This window comes from Phacochoerus africanus, chromosome X (assembly GCF_016906955.1).
Source record: "Phacochoerus africanus isolate WHEZ1 chromosome X, ROS_Pafr_v1, whole genome shotgun sequence".
Taxonomy (NCBI): domain Eukaryota; kingdom Metazoa; phylum Chordata; class Mammalia; order Artiodactyla; family Suidae; genus Phacochoerus; species Phacochoerus africanus.
The window spans coordinates 18,838,246-18,856,846 of NC_062560.1; the positions used below are offsets into that span (position 1 = coordinate 18,838,246).

At 37.8% G+C, this 18,601-nt stretch overlaps 1 protein-coding gene across 7 annotated transcripts in view; it reads right to left on the reverse strand.

Moving 5' to 3' along the window:
* RPS6KA3 (ribosomal protein S6 kinase A3) overlaps positions 1-18,601 on the reverse strand; it is a 118,814-nt gene that overhangs the window by 37,403 nt on the left and 62,810 nt on the right. For all 7 annotated transcript variants that reach the window (XM_047765822.1, XM_047765815.1, XM_047765818.1 and 4 more), the window contains 4 exons: positions 13,210-13,291; positions 5,637-5,717; positions 4,804-4,883; positions 4,168-4,274 (listed from right to left, as the gene is read on the reverse strand). In XM_047765822.1, the coding sequence (XP_047621778.1) occupies positions 4,168-4,274; positions 4,804-4,883; positions 5,637-5,717; positions 13,210-13,291 (350 nt within the window). The remainder of the gene's footprint in view (positions 1-4,167; positions 4,275-4,803; positions 4,884-5,636; positions 5,718-13,209; positions 13,292-18,601) is intronic.

Below are 18,601 nucleotides of genomic sequence, written 5' to 3' on the forward strand. Positions count from 1 at the left end.
AGCTCCGATTCGACCCCTAGCCTGGGAACCTCCATATGCTGTGGGTGTGGCCCTAAAAAAATTAAATAAAGCAAAAAATAAAAATAAAAAAAGCATTAAAATTTCGCATGTAACATTTTAATGTAAGTAATATCCAAATTCTTAATAAATAGTTGCACAACTCTATGAATCTATTAAAAACGACTGAATTGTTTTTTTTTTTAATTTTAATTTATTATTTTGTCTTTTTGCCATTTCTTGGGCCGCTCCCGCGGCATATGGAGGTTCCCAGGCTAGGGGTCTAATCGGAGCTGTAGCTGCCGGCCTACGCCACAGCCACAGCAACTCAGGATCTGAGCCCCATCTGCGACCTACACCACAGCTCACGGCAACGCCGGATCCTTAACCCACTGAGCAAGGGCAGGGATTGAACCTGCAAGCTCATGGTTCCTAGTCGGATTCGTTAACCACTGAGCCACGACGGGATCTCCCCTGTTTTATTTTTTATAGGTGGATATTTAATGTATAACACTGGTCCCAAGACCAAGGCACAAAACTTAAATAGAGCATTTATTTTAAAAAGTTTAAAAACAAATGAAACTAACCTATATTGTTTAGGAATTCATATGTAAGTGGGAGAAGTATTTTTTTTATTAAAAATTTTTTAAAACTTTTTTTTTTTTTTTTTTTTGCTTTTTAAGGCCGCACCCACGGCATATGGACCTTCCCAGGCTAGGGGTCGAATCAGAGCTACCTGCCAGCCTACACCACAGCTCACGGCAATGCTGGATCCTTAACCCACTGAGCGAGGCCAGGGATCGAACCCGCATCCTCATGGATCCTAGTCGGGTTTGTTAACCACTGAGCCGCGATGGGAACTCCTTAAAATATAATTTTTAAAGGTTACTTTTCATTTACGGTTATTATAAAATATTGGCTCTATCCCCCATGTTGTACAATATATCTCTGAGCCTATGTTACATCCAATAGTTTCTGCCTCCCACTCTCCCAATCACTAACTGGTAACTACTAGTTTGTTCTCTGTATCTGTGAGTCTGCTTTTTTGTTACATTCACTAGTTTATTTTTATTTGTTTTGTTTCGTTTTGGCCACATCCATGGCATGCGGAAGTTCCCGGGCCAGGGAGTGAACCTGTGCCACAGAAGTGACAATGAAGGATCCTTAACCCACCGAGCCACCAGCAAATTCCAGTTTGTTGTGTTTCTTAGATTCCACATAAGTGATCTCATACAGTATTTGTGTTTTTTTGACTTATTCACTTAGCATAATGCCCTCCAAGTTCATTTTACACTGTCACAAATGTCAAGATTTCATTCCTTTTTATGGATCAGTTGTATTACATTGCGTGTGTGTGTATGTGTGTGTGTGTATGCGTGCACAACATATCTTCTTTATCCATTCGTCTGTCGGTGGACACTTCGGTGGCTTCCAAATCTTGGCAACTGTAAACAATGCTACTATGAATATTGGGCTATACGAATTACACCTCAAGAATGATGTTTAAAAACCTGATAGAGGGAGTTCCCGTCGTGGCGCAGTGGTTAACGAATCCAACTAGGAACCATGAGGTTGCGGGTTCGGTCCCTGCCCTTGCTCAGTGGGTTAAGGATCCGGCGTTGCCGTGAGCTGTGGTGTAGGATGCAGATGCGGCTCGGATCCCGTGTTGCTGTGGCTCTGGCGTAGGCTGGTGGCTACAGCTCCGATTCGACCCCTAGCCTGGGAACCTCCATATGCTGTGGCAGCGGCCCAAGAAACAGCAAAAAAGACAAAAAAAAAAACTTGATAGAACAAATCTCTTGTTTATATCCTTAAAAAAGAAAAAATATTCTTTCTTGCTCAAAGTGGTACACAGTAAACACTGAAAAATTAAAACACAGAAGTACGTATAATGTAAATAACACTAGCTTCTCAATAACCACTATCATAAATGCAATAGGAAATTTGCTCAACTCACACTAAAAATCTGAAATCATGTGAAGAAGAGAATTTTCGATAAATGGTATTTGGAAGAAATAATTAGCTTCATGCCATCCCTCGTGACAAATTTCTAGATGGAGTTAAAAGTTAAAAAAGAAACCATAAAATTAGAAGGAAAACATATGATGCATGAGATTGGAAAAGTCCTTCTAAGAAAAAAAGTCATAGAAGAAATTACAAAAGAAAAGGTTGGTAGATATGACTGTGAAAAAATACTTATGTTTAAAATAACATAAAGTTCTGCACAGCAAAGGAAATCCTAAACAAAACGAAAAGACAACCCACAGAATGGGAGAAAATATTTGCAAATGAATCGACTGACAAGGGATTAACCTCCAAAATTTACAAACACCTTCTGCAGCTCCATAACAAAAAAACAAACAACCCCATTGAAAAATGGGCAGAAGATCTAAACAGACAGTTCTCCAAAGAAGACATACACATGGCCAAAAAATACATGAAAAGATGTTCAACATCACTCATTAGTAGAGAAATGCAAATCAAAACTACTATGAGGTACCACTTCACATCAGCCAGAATGGCCATCATCAAAAAGTCTACAAACAGTTAAGTGCCAGAGGGGGTGTGGAGAAAAAGGAACCCTAGTACACTGTTGGTGGGACTGTCAATTGGTGCAACCATTGTGGAAAACAGTATGGAGTTTCCTCAGAAAACTCAAAATAGAACTATCATTTGATCCAGCAATCCCACTCCTGGGCATCTATCCAGAGAAAACCATGACTTGAAAAGACACATATACTCCAATGTTCACTGTAGCACTATATACAATAGCCAAGACATGGAAGTAACCTAAATGTCCATCGACAGAGGAGTGGATCAAGAGGATGTGGTACATATACACAATGGAATATTACTTAGCCATTAAAAGGAACGAAATACCGGCATTTTTAGCAACATGGATGGACCTAGAAATTATCATGCTAAGTGAAGTCAGTCAGACAATGAGACACCCACATCAAATGCTATCACTGACATGTGGAATCTGAAAAAAGGACATAATGAACTTCTTTTCACAACAGATACTGACTCACAGACTTTGAAAAACTTATAGTTTCCAAAAAAAAAAAAGAAAAAGAAAAACTTATGTTTTCCAAAGGAGACAGTTTGGGGGGTAGGGGATGCGCTTGGGGTGTGGGATGGAAATCCTATAAAACTGGATTGTGATGATCACTGCACAACTATAAATGTAATAGGTTCATTGAGTAATAAAAAAAATTAAAAATAAAAGAAATCAACAAAGTTAAAAGATACACTAGTAAAGTGTATTTGCAATTTATGTCAAATGGTTAAAATTGGAGTTCCCCTTGTGGCACAACGGAAATGAATCCAACTAGGAACCATGAGGTTGTGGGTTCGATCCCTGGCTTCGCTCAGTTGGTTAAGGATCTGGTGTCGCCGTGAGCTGTGGTGTAGGTTGCAGATGCGGCTCAGATCTGGCATTGCTGTGGCTGTGGTGTAGGCTGGCAGCTGTAGTTACGATTGGACTCCTAGCCTGGGAATCTCCAAATGCCGTGGGGGCAGCCCTAAAAAGCAAAAAGGTTAAAATCTTTTTTTTTGCTGTTGGTCTTTTTGTGTTTTTAGGGCCGCAATCGCGGCATATGGAGGTTCCCAGGCTAGGGGTCCAATTGGAGCTGTAGCCGCCAGTCTACACCACAGCCACAGCAACAGGGGATCTGAGCTGTGTCTGTGACCTACACCACAGCTCATGGATCCTTACCCACTGAGGGAGGCCAGGGATGGAACCTGTGTCCTCATGGGTGCCAGTTGGGTTCACTAACCACCGAGCCACAATGGGAACTCCCATATGGTTAAATTCTTAATTTGTAAAGAAAGGTCTCTTACAAATCAATGGGGGAAAAACTAACATTCCAAAAGAAAAATGAACCAAGTCCACGAACAGAAAAATCACACAAAAATACAAACTGCCAATATACCTATAAGCATAGATTTCAACTTCATTAAAAGTCAAATGCAAACGAAAATAATATAATGTAAACAGCTATTTTACCAGATATTTAAAAGTATGAGAATACACAGGGTTAGCAGAAATGCGAAGACCAAGCAGTTTAATTCAATGTTCGTGGTAGTTTTATGAAATAATATTATTTTTATATTACATCTTAAATAATTATATTACATTTTATTTGACTTAGCAGCATAATTCCTTACTTTTCTGGTTTTAAGTCTCTATAGATTATTCCCAGGCTATGTAGATGATCTAGAGCCAACGCAAGTTCAGCCAAGTAGAATTTGACATCTTCTTCTGTGAACATCACCTAAAATAAAATAATAATTTTTCTAACTTTTCTTTTTGTGTTTGCTATTTCTATTTAAAGTTCTATCCTACAGTCTAAATATTTAAAAAATTATAAACATGCTAATTCCAAGTAGTTTCATCCACAATTTACTTATGAAAGGAATTCGCGAAAATGATCAAATCAGTCAACTAATATTTAGTGAATGCTAAATATTCACTGTGAGGGAAATAATTTTATATTTTGTTAAATAACAACTATATTCAAATTGTGCCATTGTTGTTCCACCACAGTAACACCTTAGAAATGAAAAATGATCTTTAAATGCAAAGTACAATTAAAAGGAGGCAAAAGACAGTTCATCAATTTAATATCTATTTTCAGAATAAATTCAAAAGTTAAGAAAACAACTTTTTTTGGCTCTGACTCTTCAATGTAAGAATCTTGTGCCATTAGAGAAAACATGATAAGCATAATATTTAAGCATAACAAAACTTTAGTTGAAACAGGATATGTATAAATAGATTTAAAACAGAGATTAATTATATACCTCTTTGGATAAGCGTGTAAACAAATCTCCTCCCCTGAGAAAGTCCAATATGAGATACAACTTCCCTTCGGTTTGAAAAGCTGAATGAAGAAATGAAAATTTCCATTTAATTCACCATAGTTTAATTTTTTAGGCTAACATAAGGTCAGTTCATTCAGAAATGAACACTATTTTTGGCAAATTAATGACCATATCATAGATCTAAATTGATTTGCATTTAAAAGTTAACCACTGATTTCTCTTAGTTTCCATGTAGAAATGTTAAATACAGTGTTTCTTATTACGGAACCACTAGAACATTTGTTAGATTTTATTCAGGCCAACAGTCTCTCAGGAATACAACAGTTCTAAAACAGGTGATCAATAATATAAATTCTCAACAACAAAAAAAGACTTACTTAACTATGAAATGAAATACAAAAACCATGTCACTAAAATACACACAAACAAGTACATTCGTTAGCTTTAATTACATGAAATAAGAATGTCAGGACATTGATATTAGGGATCCCTCTTGCTTGTTAGGCTAACATACCGACTATAAAATACTGGTATATTACTATTATTATTTAAAAATGATTATTACTACCTGTTCCTATGGCTATCACTCAGAAACTGTAATGTTTAAAGGAAACATGATGGTAAATGCAATAAAAGCTTTTAACGTTTATCTAAGAAGTAATGTTTTAATTTCCATGACTTTACTATATGTATCTACTAAACACATACAAATATAGATGAATAAATATTTATATACATTAGTATATCTGAATACATTCAGGGAGTGGGAGAATGAGGTAAAAGTATGAGATGGGAGGTTGTTCATAACTTACCATAATGCAACTTGACAATAAAAGGATGATTAACTTCTACCAAGATATCACGCTCCATTTTTGTCCGAACACGGTCTCGAACTATAAAATAATGCACAAATGGTTATACTGTAATAGATTCCAGAGACAATTTTTTTTCTTTTCACGGCCACATATGCAGCATATGGAATTTCCCAGGCTAGGGGTTGAATCAGAGCTGCAGCTGCCAGCCTACGCCACAACCACAGCGGACCTGAGCCGTATCTGCGACCTATGCTGCTGTTTGCAGCAGTGCCAGATCCTTAAACTGAGCAAGGCCAGGGTTCAAACACATATCCTCATGGATACTAAGTTGGATTCTTAACCCACTGAGCCACAACAGGAATTCCAGATTCCAGACACAATCTTTAAAACAAAATCTTTTTGGTGCCCATTTAATTTTTTTTTATTTTGCCTTTTTTTGTTGTTGTTGCTATTTCTTGGGCCGCTCCCGCGGCATATGGAGGTTCCCAGGCTAGGGGTTGAATCGGAGCTGCAGCCACCGGCCTACGCCAGAGCCACAGCAACGCGGGATCCGAGCCGCGTCTGCAACCTACACCACAGCTCACGGCAACGCCGGATCGTCAACCCACTGAGCAAGGGCAGGGACCGAACCCACAACCTCATGGTTCCTAGTCGGATTCGTTAACCACTGCGCCACGACGGGAACTCCATGGTGCCCATTTTAAATAAAACTTTGCTTATATGGATAAAAATGTGAGTTCCCATTTTTATGCATATGAATAAGGCTATTTACATGTGTAAATAAAAACTATTATTCTTGAACTTTCAAAATTAAAAACTATTTTCTACTAAATTGTATTACCAGAAGAAACTGTATATATTTACAAAATCTGTGCTTTACACTAAAAAAATACAAAGAACATATTCGATGTTGACTTTAACATCAGATGTGCAAGTATTTTAATCAAAGTTATGAAAAATGGCCCAAAAAGGAGTAACTTTTTTAAAACAGGGCATTCCAATAAAATATTAAAACATACCAAAAAACGAAATAGGTTTTAATACACCTCCCTACCAACCTTATTATCTCAATTCAACAAACATTTGTTAAACATCTAAAATATGTGGAAGACATGGAGACGGATGGATATACTCCAAAAGGTGTATTTTGAGGGAGGCAGGAGAGGAGAGATACTGAGAGGAGATACTCTGGTGCAGCTGAAAGAGTAAGGCTTTCTGGAGTTAGAAAAATCCGAATCCAGTCTGTGTAATTTTGAACAAGTTACTTATTTAAACTCTGTGCCTCAGTTACCTCTCATCTACACAATAGGGATAACACCGTTCTATCTCTGAGGGTTGTGTGACCATCTGAGATAAGGTCTGTACATCCCAGAAGCTGGTATGTAAGAGATATTCAATTAAGTGGTAGCTATAGTACCATGGATATGATAAAGGGATAAAATGATGTCTTACCACCAATAACTAACATAGGAATTCAGAAAAGCGAAAGATCAGTCTTAACTTGTATAGCAGAGAGGCTAGAGTGAAAAGGCTGGGTTGGGGATTTTTAGAGTGGAATTTAGACAGGCAAGGATTGGACCTAGAGAAGAAAATTCCAAGTATGGAGTACCAGTGCAGGCAAAGACATGGAGGCATTCACGGTGAGCAAGAAGGAACCACATCAATGTGGAAACTGGGGAGGTGAAGTAGAGAAGATCAAGATTCTTGCCAAGTTGGACTGCTGGGATGAATTTACATTTGACCCTGTAAACAAAGCTTTTTTAACAAACATTTCCTGAGCAAACTCTACGTGCCAGGCACTGTGAAATACAAATACAAATAAAATAATCTTTATGGGAATGACAGACAAGTAAAGAGATGATTAAGAAAATGATCTGATAAGTACTCTGTTGGTAGCTCAAAGGATTTGAGAGGTGAAAATGATCATTAAAGCTTTTCTGTTGCATGAGAGATAATTAAGGATAAATCATAAATAACTTCTGTTTTTCAGCCAGAGAGACTGAATAGTTGTGCCAAAGATTAACACAAACAATGGGAAAAAGTCGTTTTCGGCAGGGGGGATGGGAACAGAGAGAAGGAAGAGTTGGTTCTCTTGTCAATTTAAGGTGACCATGTACTTAAAACTCATAAATAAGGCCCCTGGGAAAAATAAATAAATAAAGATTAAAAAAAATCCTATGTTTCCCATTCTACCAGTTTTCCACCTCCAAGTGGGAGATTTTGGTGCCAGTGACTGAAAATAGGCAAAACAGGAAAAGGAATCAATTGTTCTTGATATCAATGCAGCTATCTTTTAATTGACTTGTCTTGTAGATGTATCAAATTCAATTTCAATCTCTGATTTCCTTATCTTGTCCTATCACTACAACCTGGCGTCTTATGTCCAACAGGCTCGTTCTATTATTTATGGGAATGAAGTTCATCACCCAGGCCTGTAGGTAATTCTACTCTAGGCTAGCCCAAACCTACCCTTTTTTCCACTGCTACCCACACAATCTTGGATTACGTTCTTGGATTACATTCAAGATTAAGATAATATTAGATTACTTTAAAGCTAGATTTCAAATTTCTACCTCTTTCAATAATTATACAAAGCTTATTTAAAAATCACCTAGCTGCTTAGTAAGGCACAAAAATATACATCAATATATTTACTATATATCCCTCTTCTATTATTCTACCATTATGAAAAGAACAATTACTAGGGTGTCAAAAGGTATAGTTTAGCGGCCATGCTAATAACTAGATGAGTTACCTTGGGCAAATCCTTTCATTGCTCAGGGACTTCCTGCTTCGTTCTCTATAAAATGAGAGGCTAGAACTTGATGATTTTCTTTCTATTATGATTATCTCGTGAGATAGTTCCCTGACATGTAACATCAACGAGACCTTGTTTAGTTCAAAATGGACAGTGAAATTCACTCACTAAAGAATTCCTTCCTCTTGTCTAATCTGTTTTCTTCTATGTATGTAAAGACCTAGTGACAAATATAAATCATCCTACAATCAGGAATTTTGATTAGGACATAAGTGGTTAGGAAGAAGGTAAGTTTTACATGGTTAAACTCCAAACTCTAAAATAGAATTAATATTAATACAGACTCATGTCAGTAAAGCAACTACATTCCTCTGAAATAATTTTTTTTTTGTCTTTTTGCCTTTTCTAGGGCCGCTCCTGCGGCATATGGAGGTTCCCAGGCTAGGGGTCTAATCAGAGCTGTAGCCACCGGGCTACACCACATGGCAACGCGGGATCCAAGCCGCGTCTGCGACCTACACCAAAGCTCATGGCAACACCGGATCCTTAACCCACTGAGCAAGGCCAGGGATTGAACCCGCAACTTCCTGGTTCCTAGTCGGATTCCTTAACCACTGCGCCACGATGGGAACTCCAGAAATGAGTTTCTTGACTGAAGGAGACCACACCATATCTGGTATGATGAATTTTAAAAACCCACACTAAAGAAATTATACTATACAAATTTCAGAATACCAGGGATAAAGAGTAGACTGATTCTAAAGACTTTGAAAGAGGAAAAATAGCTTACACAAAAAGGACTGGGGAGTTCCCATCGTGGCGCAGTGGTTAACGAATCCGACTAGGAACCATGAGGTTGCGGGTTCGATCCCAGGCCTTGCTCAGTGGGTTAAGGATCCGGTGTTACCGTGAGCTGTAGCGTAGGTTGCAGACGCGGCTCGGGCTCGGATCCTGCGTGGCTGTGGCTCTGGTGTAGGCCAGCGGCTATGGCTCCGATGTGACCCCTATCCTGGGAACCTCCATATGCTGCGGGAGTGGCCCAAGAAATGGCAACAAGACAAAAAAAAAAAAAAAGGACTGGAACCATATTGGCAATAAATTTCATAATTGCAACACAGGAACCTGGAAGACAATGGAAACAATGCCTTCAAATATCTGAGGGAAAATAAATTTCTGATCTACAATTTTATGTCCAGCCAAATTATAAATTAAGTGAGGGGGTAGAATAAATGCATTTTTCAGACATGCAAAGCTACAAAAAATTTACCATCTATTCAGCTATTCTGAAGTAGCTACTACTAGAAGATGTGTTCCATCAAAACTAAAAAGTAAACCAAGAAAAAGGTAGATACAGAATTTAACAAAGGATAATCCAATACAGCAAAGATGTGAAGAATATGTGACTTCACTATACTATTTGGCTCAGCTAGGAACAATATTTATAAAGCATTATAAAAACATTACTAGGAGTACATGAAAAGAGAAACTGTAGGTCGCAGTATAAGAGAACTAAATCTTAATCTTTCATGGTAGGAAGTCAAAAGATTATGTCTTCAAATAAAAACAAAGAATTGCAATTTAAGACTACTGAATGTGGAGGTAAATAGCAGAAGCAGCAATTAGAAAGATGGAAGTCATTGTCTCTGGGGATCAAGAATTGGGATAGGGAGAAGAGTAGGATAAGCACTGCTATTTTATAAGACTCTATACATATTACTATGACAAAAAGAGAAATTAAAGAACACATCAGCAGCCTACAATTCCAATATGTCAAGTATCTTCATTTTTCTATGGTTTCTCCTATAGCTTACATCTGTATAGTTTTACATCTTGTGGCAGCCAAATTTACTACCATTGTTCACTTACAAATTTTCATTATGCTTAGTTTTGTGATTATATTTGAAATTTTATTTAAATAATATTCTATTAAGTGATATACTGTAATTTTCTAAACATCCCTCTATTTTTCAATATTTATAATAGTCCTAAATTCTTCATATTGTAAATAACGTTATAATGAATTTTTTTTTTTTTTTGCTTTTTTTAGGGCCACAGGTGTGGCATATGGAAGTTCCCAGGTCAGGGGTCCAATCGGAGCTACAGCTGCCAACCTATGCCACACTCAGCTCACGGCAATACCGGATCCCTGGCCCAATGAGTGAGGCTAGGGATTGAACCTGTCCTCACGGTTACCAGTTGGTGTTTGTTACCGCTGAGCTATGATGGGAACTCCTTTTTTTTTTTTTTTTTAATAATGAAAATTTTTAAGTGTACAAACTACTTGAGATTATTTCCTCAGCTTACTTTTTGTACTTACTACAAAACTATTCTCTTTCTTTCCTTTTTTTTTTTGGCTGCCCTCATGTCATGTGGAAGTTGTGGGGCTCAGAATCAAACCTATGCCACAGCAGTGACCCAAGCTATGGCATGACAACACCAGATCCTTAACCTGTTAGGCCACCAGGGAACTTCAAAACTGCTTTCTAATTCATGTTGCCATCATATGAAACAATAATTCATTAACATATGCATTTCTTTATCAGAAAACTGGGACATTTTCCCAAATATTATTTTATCGCCTTGTATAAAATGTATTCTTACATCCTTTAGGAGAAGTTATAATGTTATTTCTTAGGAACTCCTAACTCAGTCATTTCCTTTACATTTATTAGTTGGAATTATACTGTAAGAGTTTTCCCCTGTTCCCCATTAATTAATTTACGGATTAACTCATGGATTCTTTGTTTATTCCATGGGTTGTAATCTATCACTATCATTAATTATTGCAATGTTTAAACTGTCGTAGATTTGACCAGGAGTCTTTTACTCAATTCTTTACATATTAATATTTTATATAATACTTGAGGGGAATAATTTCCTAATCTCCTATTTACACCATTTTTCACTGTACGCAAGGCCAAATTTTTTTGTACTGTCAATTTGTTTGTAATTTTTGATTTGCTCTTCACAAGCTTCCTAGGCTGTGTTAAGTTATAAAATTCAGTTAGATTGTTAGTTATTATGGTATAGGGTTTAAGAGAAAATTCTATTTTTTTTTCCAGGTTTCTCAGGAGTATTTCAAACAAAATTTATAAAATCATTATTTAATTTCCCATCATTTTATATACCTGCTTTATCATACAGCATAGCAATTACTCAATATTGTTGTAACAAATACATTAAACTTTAACATCTAAAACTTTAGTACAATTATGTTCCACTGGTTTATATGCCTGTATCATTTTCCTCAAAACACACTGAATTATTACTGCTTTAAATAAGCTTTAAACCTGTTAAGCTTGTTCCCTTTTCACTCTTCTTTTTTCAGAATACTCTGAGGTACATGCTTTTCAAGCGAAATTTTGAACACTTCAAGGAAAATGCAACGAGAATCTTGGGGATGTGGTGGTAACAGGATGGCTACAGGAATACTGACAGTCTTAGCCTTCTTGAAAAGCAGTTGGGCATTTATTTCCTTTCCTGGTATCTTTTAGGCTTCTCAGAGTTTGACAGTTTCCTTTACATGTATTATGCACAATATAAATCCTATCATATATATATCATTACAACTCAAGAGTAGTTGTTGCTTTTGTAAATGAGCCCTCTTAAGTCCCATTTATGCAGTTTTATAACATGGGATTCATGATTATAAAAGTATAAAATCAGTGATATCAAGTAGGGCAATAAGGATATAATTTAATTCCCTGATCCTAGCATGAATCAAGTAAGTAGTATACCAGGAGGTGGAGAATGGATAGGAAAGAAAATACATTCAGGAAGGAAGCAAGAGAATGAAAGCAAAGAGTGATTTTTATAAAGGAAGGTAAAGTTTCTTGAAATGATGTATCCAGTGTGAGTTACTAACTGGGAAGACTAACATCAGAAACAACAAATGATCATCACAAACATTCCTTCCAGAGTATTTAAAAACCTGTTGAAAATACAGGTTAGTTAAAGAAGAAAAGGATGTTAGGAATCAGTACATAAAACAATTAGAGGTTACGTGGTAAAATAACTAATACTACTAAATTAAAGGAAGATTTAGGTATTTTAAAATCTATGTACAATTTTTTCTAAGTGACTATTTACCTGTAAGAGCCAAATCTGAGATTAAATTTTTCAAAATTAGGGGATTAGAATAAAAAAAAAATTTTTTTTTGTCTATTTGTCTTTTCTAGGGCCGCACCCACGCACGGCATATGGAGGTTCCCAGGCTAGAGGCCCAATCTGAGCTGTAGCTGCCAGCCTACGCCAGAGCCACAGCAATGCGGGATCCAAGCCTCGTCTGCGACCTACACCACAGCTCACGGCAACGCTGGATCCTTAACCCACTGAGCAAGGGTAGGGATCGAATCCGCAACCTCATGGTTCCTAGTTGGAGTCATTAACCACTGAGCCATGACAGGAACTCCTCAGAATAAAATTTTATTTGGAGGTCAGAAGTCAAAATGATAACGTCCTTAGAATGAAAGTTATTTTCCATTCAGTATTCAGTAGATCAGTAAGTTTTAAAAACATTAAAATAATCATATGAATTGGAAGATGAATTAAATCCAGTTTAAATATTCTAAACTCCTTGCCTAATGCCCAAGAAGAATTTATAATACTTCTTTTAAAACATGGTAACTCCCATTCTCACTAGTCATATGATTCTTAGCCCACTAGGAAAAATCTACTCAACGAAAGTCTAAATTTAAAGACAGTAACAGGAACAGATTCAGAATTTAAGTAACTGGCCTAGGAATCATGAGGTTTACTGAGATTTTTCGGTTTGTTCATTCTATGCGAACTACAAACAGCAGCAGCACTTACCTTTCAATGTGGCCTTCTTCAGTACTTTCATGGCATAAAGCTGTCTAGCATCAGAGCCTGAGATTTTTTTGACTAAGAAAACCTGTATTTAAATAGGAGAAAATAAGTTTTACAAAGTATAACAAACTATACTATTGCTAAAGTAAGACTCCTATTGTAATATAGGTTATTAATAGAAAGGTTCTGATATATTAACTGTTTGCCAGCTTCCAAAGACCAAGCAACATGTAAGACAGAAACAAAAATCATTAAACTAAACTATGTGGCAATTAGATAAAAGTCTAACATCTTTAAAGTATAAAATAAGTAGTGATTGCTCTGCTTTTAACAAAGCAAAAACTTTGATTCCACAAAAACTGTTACATGGGAAGAGTTCCCTTTGACCACAAATTTCTGTTGAGGAATAGTCTTTTTTTGGGGGGGAGGCATCCCTCAGCATATGGAGCTCCTGGGCCAGGGATCTAATCCAAGCTGCAGCTGCGAACTAAGTCGAAGCTGAGGCAACGCTAGATCCTTAACCCCCTGAGCGAGGCCAGTGATCGAACCCACGTCCTCATGGATACAGACAAGTTCGTTAGTGCTGAGCCACAACAGGAACTCCTGAAAAGCCTCTCTCTTTCTTTTTAAAGATTTTAATTTTTTCTATTATAGTTGATTTACAACTGAATAGTCTTTTTTATATTTGAAAATTTCACATAAATTTCTCATTGATGGGTGGAATAATTCTTTTAAATTTTTAATTTTTTTTTTCTTTTTAGGGCAGCACTTGTGGCATATTGAAGTTCCCAGGCTAGGGGTTGAATTGGAGCTGCAGCTGCCAGCCTACACCACAACCATAGCAACACGGGATCCTTAACCCACTGAGCAAGGCCAGGGATTAAACCCACATCCTCATGGATCCTAGTCGGGTTCGTTAACCACTGAGCCAAGATGGGAACTCCTAAATTTAAAAATTTTTAAGTATAGTTGATTTATCATGTTACGTTAGCTTCTGATATACAGCAAAGTGATTTAGTTATACACAAATATATTCTTTTTCATATTCTTTTCCATTATAGTTGATTACATGATATTGAATATAGGTCACTGTGCTATACAGTAGGACCTTGCTGCTTATCTATTTTATATACAGTGGTTTGTATTTGCTAATCCCAAACACCAAATCTATCCCTCTCCCACTCCCTTTTCCCTTTGGTAACCACAGTTTGTTTTCTATGTCTGTGAGTCTGTTTCTCTTTTGTAAATAATTTATATCTTTTTAAGATTCCATATATAAGTGAAATTATATGGTATTTGTTTTTCTCTGACTTAACTGACTTAGTACGATAATCTCTAGGTTCATCCATGTTGGTGCAAATGGAATTATTTTTTATTTTATTTTTTATGGATTGAACCCGCAACCCCATGGTTCCTAGTCGGATTCGTTAACCACTGCGCCACAAGGGGAACTCCTATTTTTAGTTTTTTAAGGAACCTCCATACTGTTTTTCACAGTGGAAGCACCACGTTATATTCCCACCGACAATACAGAAGGGTTCCCTTTTCCCCACACCTACCCCAACATTTGATATTTAGAGACTTTTTAATGATGGCCATTCTGACTGGTGTGAAGTGATACCTCACTGTAGTTTTGATCTGGGCAGAGCAATTTAAAACACTTATACTGAAGAAGGCTACTCACAAATTTTTAATGTATATTAAATCAGAATCCTGCTTTATTACCTTTTAAAAATCAAATATACAGGTACACCTAAATATGAAGAACACAATTCCCAGCTATGTTATTGAGCATCTTGATTTTCCAAATACTTTAAGTTGTTTTTAAAATATAGTGTGGGATTTATGCAAAATAAAGAGCCTGCTCTAAATAATTCAGTCATGCTATAATATGACTCATGTAAAACTATTGATAAATCCCCTCTACTCATTTTGACCATTAGTTTTATGATCTCTTCCACCAAACCTTTAAAAAGTCTTACTTAGTGGACCTTAATTCCAACTATTTTCCTCCTACCCATTCTTTTCTAGCAGTGCTATTGAGCTGCCACAGATACTAAGAAGAGATGCAGTTACAATCAACAATTACCTTTAGGGTCATCTCTCAATTATCTGCATTAGAACAACAGGCTACTGGCACAAAATCAAAAAATGATTCATTCGACTTATTCAAGGGCAAGGCAGAGTTCCTTACTTTGAGAAATTGTGCCAAAGACAATGGGCAATGACCTCAAATCAAGTGAAAAGTGCCACAATGTGTACAGAAACCCTGATGCAGGGTGTGTTTCTCTCCCCAAATCACTGCCCTGTCCCCCTTTCACTGTGACCCACCCTTTAGTTTCTTTCAGTCAATTAGCACTGAGCCAACCTAGGCAGAGATAAGTATTCTCAATCGGGGTGTTTCCTAAGATGGAATGATGTTCAAATGCTAAAGGCAATCAGAGATTATGAAATTTTTTTTTTTTTTTTTGCTTTTTAGGGTCACACCCACGGTATATGGAAGTTCCCAGGCTAGGGGTCAAATCGGAGCTGAAGCTGTCGGCCTACACCACAGCCACAGCAACTCAGGATCTGAGCCACGTCTGTGACCTACACCACAGCCCATGGCAGTGCCAGGTCCTTAACCCACTGAGTGAGGCCAGGGATCGAACCCACATCCTCATGGATAGTAGTCGGGTTTGTTTGTGCTGAGCAACTACAGGAACTCCCTGAATGTTTTTGAACTGAAATAAATTCTAATTTGTTAGGTGGAGATAATTAGGATTCATCTGATGCTTATTATTCCTTAAGATTTCCTAATCAAGCCTTTTTGTGCCATTCTATAAGAAAAATTCTCCTCATGGGTTCCAAACTTTCTACCCCCTTATTCAAAAGCACCTTCTTTATACTTTTCAGCATTTCCTATTAGTTTTTGCAAAGGACCTTCACAAGCATTTGTTATACATCATCATGATAATTTTGGGAGGCAGGCCTACTAAGCAATGCCTATTTTATAGCTGCCCAAGCTAGGGCTTCGAGAGGTTAAATAATTCACCTAGTGACACAGTGGAGGTACTGGGACAAGAACCAGGCCAGCCATCCAGTTCTGTACTCCTGCTCAGGGCACTCAATCTGTTCCCTCGGGCTGTCACCAGTCAAGCACAGCAGGAGCAGTCCCAGATGCCATTGGATCTTCCCCCACTAGCATTTCTGACCTTTCGAACTCCTCCATGAAGCTATTCTTAGGCTCTGACAGGTCATCCCTGTTTCCTTGGCTTAGACTGGCTTTTGAGGATGAGTAAGAAAGGAGACACCCTATTTTTAATGTCTGCTCTCTATAGTAAGGTATCTAAATTACTTTTAAAGAAATAAAAGAAGGATGCTAACTCCTGGAAACTTCAATATTATGTTCCCTGGAAATAAATCCATCTATTTGGGTTTATCCATAATAAATTGCATGATAATACAATCTTACAGCAGATATTACATGCTTGGTCTTATATTATTTAATTCTCACTACTACCCTATGAGGGCAGGACTATTATTAACTCATTAATTCTTTTCAGAATTATATACTAGGTACTGTGCTACTGGTTTAATGCTGAGACATGGCACAAGGCATGCATGGGCCCTGCACTCATGGAACATATAGTCTAGTAGGGGAGATAGCCAATAAACAAATAATTATACAAACAAAACCCTCCAATTGTGGTGAGCGCTGTATAGATGAGGTATATACCATTCTGAGAGGGTAAAACAGATGAATGTGACCTAGTCAGGATGGCTGGGAAGACTTCTTTGAGATCATAAGCATGAGCGGAGGTAACCAGATGAGGAAGGGGTAGGGGTGGGGCAGGGTACTTCAGGAAGAAGAAACATGTGCAAAAGGCTTTTGCTTACAGTCTAAAAAGGAAGGCCAATGTAGCCAGAACAGAGGTAGTGAAAAGTATATAAACTGATGTTGTTGAGGTAGCTAGTGGGCAGGTTGGGGGGCTCTTCAGCCATCTTAAGAATTTGTCTTTCTCCTAAAAGCAAAGGGAAGCTATTGAAAGGTTAAGGGAGTAGAGTATAAAACTAGCTCTTGTTGGTTGTTATATGGCAATGGCTTGAGGCAAGAATAAATTTGGGAAGCCCAAGTTAGGAGCCTCCTTCAATAAGCCAGGAAGAAATGGTGGTGGCACAGACTGGCTAAGTACCAGGGAGAAGAAGAAAACAGGCAAGACTTGAGAAATCTTCACAGAAAATTTCTGATCCATCCACAAATCAACAGAACTTGTGGGAGTTGAGTGGGGCAGGGTGGGGGTGGGAGGGATGGTGGGGACCAGAAGTATGTGTCAAGAATGCCTCCCCAAGCTTCTGGCTTGCTTAATTGGATGCCATTCATAGTGACAGAGAAAAATGAAAGAGGAGAGGTTTGGGGGTTAGGAGAAAAGCATGAGTTTGGTCATAGACACGCTGAGTTTAAAATGCCTTTGAGACATGCAAAGAGAAAAGTAGTGGTACATAGAGTTCAGACTGGGAGGCACAATCTAGAATGGAGAAACAAATTTGTTACGTCAGCTGAATGTGGGTTTTATTAAGACAGTTGGCATAGAGAAAATAATTAGTAGGGAATAAAGACTGAGAAGAGAGCCTAGAATGAACCTTGAGGAACTTCAATACCTAATAACTGCCTAGAAATGGGGCTCCAAAAAGTTAAATAACTTGCTCAACCACACAGAGCAAGTAGAAGAAAAAAAAAGAGAATCCATGTCTGGCTGACCTAGAGCTTAAACTTGCAACCATTATCTTCTGCTGGCTACTTTTGGATTGAAAACATCACATTGGGTTTGGAAGATGTTAACAGCTGTAACAGATTACCTATGTTCGCCAAGGATTAAATTTTTTTTAAATTTTTTTGTCTTTTTTGCTATTTCTTTGGGCCGCTCCCGCGGCATATGGAGGTTCCCAGGCTAGGGGTCTAATCGGAGCTGCAGCCCCCGGCCTAAGCCAGAGCCACAGCAACGCGGGATCCGAGCCGCGTCTGCAACCTACACCACAGCTCACGGCAACGCCGGATCGTTAACCCACTGAGCAAGGGCAGGGACCGAACCCGCGACCTCATGGTTCCTAGTCGGATTCGTTAACCACTGCGCAACGATGGGAACTCCGCCAAGGATTACTAAATGGTTTCATTAAAATACATAAAATGGTGTTATTTTGAAGCTTGCAAAGCATGATATCTTCAAATGTTTCCTCACTGAGAAAGCACAGCAATGCAAAAGTTGAATGCAACATCAGAATGTTCCTCTTGCTGAGAAAAGGACCAGACAGATCAAGCAGTAGTGATTATAATGCTGTACTTCTCAAAATGGAGTACAGGAAGTGCTCTTGAAGTATGCAGCAGAAGAATGACAAGGATGTTATATCTTCTGCA